We start from the raw sequence: 8,391 nt of genomic DNA on the forward strand, positions 1-8,391 counted from the left end.
AGGCAACACCAACGGTAAGAATCACATCATCATGCTTGCAAAAGAACCAAGAGAAAGAGAAATTGTTCGACATGTTCAATGCAAAGCATGGGAAAGGTATTAGAGCCGGGTTCGATCTTGAACTCACTTGTATTATGCTCTCTAGAGCTCTCTTTGTCAACTCGTGCTCAATCGAGGTTGACATTGGCATTCTTGTACCTACACACACAATAGGCAAAGCAAAGAACGTGTGTGCATGGTATATGAACACATCATCCATCATGATGGTCCATTTCTTTTGCACATCACCATTAGCGTTAAGCAAAGCATCATAATAGATATGGTGAATATGCGGAGTAAACATGGGAACATGCTCAACATGGATATATGCAAAGTCTCCAAAATTTGAGAGAGCTATGGGGGCAATCTCAGTTACAAGCATATTAACATTATTGCAAACCAAGCATTGGAAAGAGCAAGTGTTCAACATTTTGGTTGCATTAATGTGAGAGTATTGCAAACATTTAGAGCAAAACATGTTCAACATTGTATCATTGTTGTCGACAAACCTAGGGAAAGAGAAATTGTTCATCAAGGTTGTCACAACACAAGAATTAACATCATCATTTTCATTGCAAGCAATACATGGGAAAGAGCAATTGTTCGACATATTGCAAGCAATGGGATAGAAATCGAAACTCTCATAGCATGGCATGGTGATATTATCATAAGCAACTACTTCCACATGATCAACAATGGTGGTATCACAAGTATCACAAGGGAAAGTGAAAGAAGCATATGACATGGAAATAGGATCATCCAACTCATGCAAGCACTCATCAAGCATCATGTTCAACATGTTATCATTGTTGTTGACAAACCTATGGAAAGAGCAATTGTTCGGCAAGGTTGTCACAACACAAGTATTAGCATTCTCATTCTCGTCATTGCAAGCAACACATGGGAAAGAAAAATTGTTCGGCAAGTTGCATGCAATGGAAGATATATTGAAACATTCATCGCATGGCGTGATCATATTGTCACAAGCAAGTAATTCCACATGATCAACAATGTTATCAAGCAAAGCATCACATGGAGGAATGAACGAAGCATATGACATAGCAATTGTATCATCATCATCATGCATGAACTCACAAATCATCATGTCCACTAGTGGGATCATGGCATCATCAACACCTATGTTGGTACCTTTGTAGTCCGACTCATTTGAAGTGGGTGTTGTGGAAGAGGTAGGCTCCATGTGGCCTCCATGTTCATCTTCAATCAAGCATGGTGTGATAGCATCATCTTCATGCACCATGTACATCTTCTTTTCCGTGATCGACGTCTCGTCATCCATGTGACCTAATGAGACATAAGGAAACACACTAGAGGTAGAGGGTAAGTTGTTAGAATTCGAAATGGCCTCACATGACCTATCAACTACCACTCTCATCTCACATGGTGTATCACTCATGCTCTCGAAGTGTATGCACTCAAGCTCACATATAGTGGATGCACTCTTGTCACATATAGTGGAGTCGCTCATCTCACATATAGTGGAGTCGCTCATCTCACATATAGTGGAGTCGCTCATCTCCATGGCAATGACGTCGTCGATGTCCGAGCAACCTAGCAAAGAGGAAGACAACACAAGAGGAGTAGAGGTTAAGTTGTTAGAAATCAAAGCATCCTCACTCAACTCATGTGGTGTGTCACTCTTGCTCTCCAAATGGAAGCACTCAAACTCACATATGGGGTGGGAGTCACTCAACTCACTATCACTCTCACTCAAGTGGGCTAAGTGGCTCTCATTCTCACATGGGATTGGTACCATATCCTCATTCAAGCATATTGGAGTAGGCTCGATTTTCTCATCTCCATGCGCCTCCATTGGTGAAGGGATCATCCCATGCTCACCATTCTCAACTCCATTCGCCTCCTTGGTTGAAGGGAGAATCCCATGCTCAACCGTCTCAACTCCATCGCCTCCCATGTTGACACCGTTTGATGGCGCTATGGTGTTGTTGAGAGCTAGGCTCGAATCAACGTCACCCTTGACTTGGCCTTCTTGTGCTTCATCTTGAAGTGTGGACTTCATAGTCATCCTCTTGGCCATTTCCTTGCACCATTCTTTGAAGACAATGGTATCTTGAAGTGTCTTGTTGTTGAATTGGGCATCCAATTGGGCGAAGTAGAGCTTGTGGGCTTGAGATGTGTTGCACTCCCATGTCATGTGCTTGTTGGATGTGCACACATCACAATGGAGATTGGGGCATTCCCAAAGATGATGACCGTCTTGTGTGCAACGAAGGCATTGGGAGCTACGTGGTCTTGGTGGACAAATCATTGTCATGTTGGCATAAAGTTGTGTAGGCCGTCCTTCATCTTGAAGTGTAGACTCCATCGTCTTCATCTTGGGGCTTGAGCTTCTTGTAGGCGCCATTATGGTGGTGGCGGTAGGAGGGAGAAGCACCATGATATGTGGTCCCTCTTTCTTTGCACTTGGCGCCATCTTGCTTGTTGGTGTAGCGCCTTGTTTTGCATCATTGGAGATCTTCTCATGTTTAGGTGGTCTTGGAGATGCCATTTTGGTGGTGGCGCTAGGCTTTGTGGACACCATATGGTTGGTGTTGTTGTTCTTTGTAGCCTTGGCCGCTTCATGTCGAGGATCTCGTCTTCTTGCATCAACACCATGTCTTGGGGGGTGTCGTCGAAGATCCTTGGTAGGTGTTGTTCGATGGTGAACATGAGGTGACTTGTGTCGGTGACGGTCATGTGGTGATGTATGTCGATAGTGGTCATGAGGTGGTGATGGTCGACGATGATCATGAGGTGGTGATGGTCGACGACGATCATGAGGTGACTTGTGTCGGCGAAGGTCATGTGGTGATGCATGTCGATGGTGGTCATGAGGTGGTGATGGTCGACGATGATCATGAGGTGGTGATGGTCGACGACGATCATGAGGTGACTTGTGTCGATGACGATCCTCGGCATGCCTAGATGATGGTTCATGAGGCTTGGCACTTTGCTTGTGGCGCCTTCTTGAGCTCGGAGGAGAGTGTCGATGGCGATCATGGTGGTGGCTCTCTTGATGTTCCCTAGGACGAGCTCGGTGTAGATGATCATGTGCATAAGCACTCTCATGGTTGCGCCATCTTGGAGGTCCTCTATCTTCATATGTAGTTCCATTGGCCAAGGTGGGGAACTTGTAGGCACCGGTCTTGTTCAAGGTGGAGTCGAAGCTAGATTCCACCATGGTGTCGAAGTCATGGTCGAGGTAGTCCTCGGTGCGGTGCTCCATCATGGTGTCGTAGTAGTAGTCGAGGTAGTGCTCAACCATGTCGTCGTGGTCGTAGTCGTGGTCGAGGTAGTGCTCAACCATGTCGTCGTGGTCGTAGTCGTGCTCGGAGTGGTGGTCCACCATGTTGTCCATGCTTGGCGAGTCATGGTCGGTGTAGAGATGCTCGATGTCGGTCACGTCGCCAATGCATGTGGAGCCATAGTCGGTGTCGGGCTCCCCATGGTCCTCCATATCGGCGGTGCTTGCGGAGCTATCACAATCATCGGACTCCATGTCGTCCTTCGTAGGTTCATCCTCACTATCCATGTTAGTCTATAGGATTGGTGTATATATGGTGGAAGGAAAACTACCAAAAGGATCAAAACTTGCAAACCAATATCGAAAAGGTGTTTCAAGACGGAGGGAAACCGATATGTATGCACACACACAAAACAAAAACTCTATATGGTGTTAGGTATGGATGTGGAAAGCCAAATGGAAGAACCAAACGAAAAGTCTATTGTCAAAAGTGGGTAAGATCCAAAAGTCACAAGTCAAAGGCGGTGATCACAAAAGGCATACACAATGAGGAACACACGCGTGGGACAAAATGGGGTTAGCGCGACTTGGAAAATGAGCAAGAACAAAATGGTCCTAACGAAGACTACTAGCTCGGTGTCACGCCAACACAAGAGAGACCGTGGCTTGGTTGCAAAATTGAGAAGCAACAAGATTTGCGCAAGACGCCTCTCTTCTCTTTTCTCTCTTTTGCTTAAAAGCTTTGGACTCTTTTGTGTATAGGTGTCACTCACACACTTTTTCTTTTTCTTTTTGTATTTTTCTTTTTCTTTTTCTCACTATGTAAGGATACTACTATCTATGTAAGTATGTCACACTTCTTTTGCTTATCTTTTCATACGAGCTTGCTTCGAAGCTTTGCTCAACACACGCACACCCTCACGGTCGGGACGCTTGCGCAATGCTTCGCAACACTAGAAAGCCACTCTCGATAGGAAAGATACGCAAAAGAGGCTAGGGCTACAAGTTAGGAGCAAGTTATACCACTTGATGATGGTGGCCGACGATCTTGAACTTGCTATGGTGGAGGTGTCAAATGAACCGCTTGAATCCTCGGGGTGCCGTCGTCGTTGTCGATGTTGCGGAAGCTTTGTGGTAGCTGAAATGGCACTCAAACCGAAGTCCAAACACAAGGGGGTTAGTACCAAAATGAAAAACGAAGGTTGCTGTCAAAATTTCGGCCAGGCGAAACTTCCGGTTCTGAGGGGCGGAACTTCCGGTCCGGGGGGCGGAACTTCCGGTCCTTCCGGGCGGAACTTCCGGTCGCAATCAGATCTGCGGGCTGTTCGTCGATTTGGGCGGAAATCCGGGCCGAAATCCTTCGAATTCGAGGAAAATTTGGCACTAGAAGCTGTGGGAAGGTGGGGGAATTGCAGATCAACACCAAAGGCAAGTTTCTATTGGAGCAAAACCACAAATAACTCAACAAATCGAGAGATCGATCCAAGGCCAAATTGGGGCTATTTTTTGGGAAAAAATTTTGGAAAATTTTTGGGCGAAATTGGTGGAATTGGGGGATGTGGGGGTCAAATCCGTGGCAACCAAAGAGCTGCTGATACCATATGATGTGGACTAAGTCCAAGGATGTGCCCGATCTTCACGGATTTGGGTGGAACTCGTGGGGGTAGGTGGATGAACGCGATGAACACGAAGAACGCGAGGGGAATCGTGGGGATACAACACACACACGCACACAAACCGGTTTTCCCTCGTAGGCCCGATACACCTACTCGATAGAGGTTGCGAGAAAAGACCTTCCGGTAGAAGTCCCGCAAAGAGATCGACAAATCGAAGCTCGCAAGATCTAGAAGGGTGAAAAGACCGGAAGGTTGATAGAAGTGCAAGCAAAAGACCAAATAGGTAGAAGTGCAAGCAAAAGATCAAACAAGCGGTAGAAGTCACCAAAGAGATCTTGACAAGTCGATAGGAGCCCGGGTGGGTACAAGATCATAGATCTAGGTAGGGTTCCCACAAGGGTGAGCTAAGCTCAGGTTTAATTTCACATCAAGTCTAATCTGAGATCTGAGCCAACAAGGCTATTTATAGGTGGGGGCGAAGGGTTAAGTTACACGCTGAAAAGTGCTGTCTTGCTGAAGTTCGATGGGGCGGAAGTTCCGGTCATCTTGGGCGGAAGTTCCGGTCGGGGCGGAAGTTCCGGCCAAGTTCCGGTCTTGTTCCGGAATTGCGCCATTGTCCCGCAGTAACATCCAGTATGGTTTTCGCCGACTTTCGGAACTTGGGCGGAACTTGGGCGGAAGTTCCGGTGGGCGGAAGTTCCGGTCCTCCGAGGCGGAAGTTCCGGTCATGGGCGGAAGTTCCGGCCATCAGGGGCGGAAGTTCCGGCCTGGAGCGTCCAGCTCCTCTTTCTCCTTCTCTTCCATGCTTCCGTGACATCGGCCTTGCGTCCTCGGGTCTCCATGGCATCCTCTCTTCTCTCCGTACTTGCCGTCGAGTTCCTATCATCAAGATATGTCGGAGTATGAAGTAGTATATCGTCCCAAGTAGGCGATTCGAGGCACGCGTAAAGGAGAAGATTCACCTTAGCGTGCCGTCTTGGCGATGAAGCACATGATGCGGTGAAGACCGAAGGTCGGGCTGCATCAATGCCGCACGGCAACGTCAGCGCGAACGGACACCACGGCGCACGGCAAAGCACCTGCCACACGGCAGCCCAGCGCACGCACGGCAAAGGCCTTTGCCGTGCGAATTGGCGATGCGCACGACAACGTGCATGTTGATTCGGCAGGTGAGTACGACAACGTGCATGTCGCCGTCGGAACCTTTGCCGGCCGTTCTTTGCCGTGCGTCCACGCACGGCAAAGCCTTTGCCGGGCGTGCGGGGTCCTCTTCGCACGGCAACATGTAGTTTTCCCGTAGTGGATAGTTATTAAGTTTAAACACAAATTAAGTCCCTATTTTGTAACTTGCACCTGGGCCCCCAAATCCCGAAGACCGGGCTGGGCAAGCATAAACATACCGGAATACACATGCATGTTTGTATCCGACTAGCATTCCACTTATAAGCCTACCCCGACCACCTCCCCGGTTTATATAAGATATAAACCAGGTAGGGTATGCGAAAAGTATTTTTGGAACATGAGCCCGGTTTCTGAAAATCATATCTCTGGGATTACAAAAAAATCTGAAATTATATATGCACATACATATAAGCATTCCAAAGATACGGCTGAAATTTTGAAGGAAAATATGTTGTATTTTGAGGTATACAAAAAATACAAATTTCTAACAAAAAACTGACTTTTCTATTCTATACACAACCATAAATTTGGTTTTTCTTCTTATGTAGTTCTAAGTACAACGCAATTTCTACAAAAACATCACACGAGTATTCAGGAGATGTGTATGTATTCATAGAATAATTTTTTTGGTTATTTGAAACACACAGAAGTACAATTTTCATATATTTCAAAAACTTGGAGCATAGGCGCTTGGATGCACCAAATCTTCTCTCGAGGGTAGGGGAACACTAGGGAGGGATGACTCAACTCCAAACTTATGTCTCAATGCGGTTGAAACCTACAAAATATATTGAAACCTGAGCCCAAGCATGTATAAATATTCTCCGTGTGCTAACCTCTGAGATCACGTTTCTTCCTTCTAGCAACGATCCGGACTTAACTACTCTCTTCATTATAGATGATTGTTCCATTATTGACATTCATTCATCGGCGTACCTTGTGCTTAATTACATTGCGCACAACTAGCGAGACGGGACTCGCTCAATGATAGTACAAATAATAACACAAAGTACGTGCAGCTACACGTTGATCCACGACGTACAAGTACACATGCATATCTCGCCCGGTGGTCGGACGGATGGCTATCTCATTTAACTTCCAGGAGCGAAGTTGGTGGCGAAAGCCCATGCGTTGTTGTTGACTGGGTCAGCAACGTGGTCGAAGAGGTTTTCGATGGGTCCCTTGCCGGTGACGATGGCCTGTACAAAGAAACCGAACATGGAGAACATGGCGAGGCGGCCATTCTTGAGCTCCTTGACCTTGAGCTCGGCAGCGGTGTCGGGATCGTCGGCAAGGCCAAGTGGGTCAAAGGAGCCGCCTGGGTAGATCTTGTCGAGGCCCTCACCGAGAGGACCGCCACCAACACGGTAGCCCTCGATGAAGCCCATGAGCACCACTTGGGTAGCCCAGATGGCGAGGATGCTTTGTGCGTGCACCAGATTAGGGTTGCCGAGGTAGTCGAGACCGCCCTCAGAGAAGATCTGAGCGCCGGCCTTGAACCACACGGCCTCACCGAACTTGATGCCGTTCTTGGACAGGATCTCTGGGAACACACACCCGAGTGCGCCAAGCATCGCCCACCTCGAGTGGATCACCTCTAGCTCCCTATTCTTGGCGAACGTCTCTGGGTCAGCTGACAACCCTGCGGTGTCCCACCCGTAGTCACCGGGAAACTCGCCGGTCAAGTAAGATGGGGTCTGCTCCGAGAATGGACCCAGGTACTTGGGACGGTCAGGACCGTACCTATATATTCATTCATCACCATGCATTCATACAACAATCATTCATTAATACTTGGTACTATGTGTAAATACATGAGGCTGGAGATAACCATGGCACGAATAGAATACAGTAGGAGAGAACGTACCAGATGCTCTGGGGGGCGCTCTTCACAGTCCGGCGCATGGTGATGCGGCCGCCGAAGTCGCCGACGCTGCGGACGAGGTCATCACGGCGTGGGGCGGTGCCGAGGAAGCTGGTGGTCTGGTGCAGCGCCGACGCGGCCATTCCGAGCTACTGGCTGCTAGCTAGGACGGTGAGTGAGATGAACTGGTGGCTGGTGTTTGAGTGGAAATGTCCGGTGGGCGAGGTGGATCTTTATACGGCGCTTGAGACGCGCGGGGCAAAACTGGTGGATGTGTGGCGCGACACGTCCGCGCGACCCAATTGGCTGCCGCAGCGCCTCTGGATATGGCGCGGTATCGTGCGTCGTCCGTGTATCCAGTCGCTCGTTGCCACCTGGAGGCAACGATCTCCTCGCCCACATCCTACACTATCCGAACTTCAAAC

At 48.2% G+C, this 8,391-nt stretch overlaps 1 protein-coding gene across 1 annotated transcript; it reads right to left on the bottom strand.

Annotated features, from left to right (window-relative positions):
- Positions 1-6,975: 6,975 nt before the first annotated feature.
- Positions 6,976-8,187, bottom strand: LOC127323252 (chlorophyll a-b binding protein, chloroplastic). Its single transcript, XM_051351419.2, has 2 exons — positions 7,970-8,187; positions 6,976-7,845 (listed from the first exon to the last, which is right to left on the bottom strand). The coding sequence occupies exons 1-2, from the start codon at positions 8,107-8,109 to the stop codon at positions 7,194-7,196; spliced, it is 792 nt and encodes a 263-aa protein (XP_051207379.1). The 5' UTR covers positions 8,110-8,187; the 3' UTR covers positions 6,976-7,193.
- Positions 8,188-8,391: the final 204 nt, after the last annotated feature.

This window comes from Lolium perenne, chromosome 4 (genome assembly GCF_019359855.2).
Source record: "Lolium perenne isolate Kyuss_39 chromosome 4, Kyuss_2.0, whole genome shotgun sequence".
Lineage (NCBI taxonomy): Eukaryota > Viridiplantae > Streptophyta > Magnoliopsida > Poales > Poaceae > Lolium > Lolium perenne.

Coding starts and splice junctions, on each gene's coding strand:
- LOC127323252 (XM_051351419.2), bottom strand. CDS start 8,109: ATGGCCGCGTCGGCGCTGCACCAGACCACCAGCTTCCTCGGCACCGCC. Junction 7,846..7,969: donor AGCGCCCCCCAGAGCATCTG/GTACGTTCTCTC, acceptor ATGAATATATAG/GTACGGTCCTGACCGTCCCA.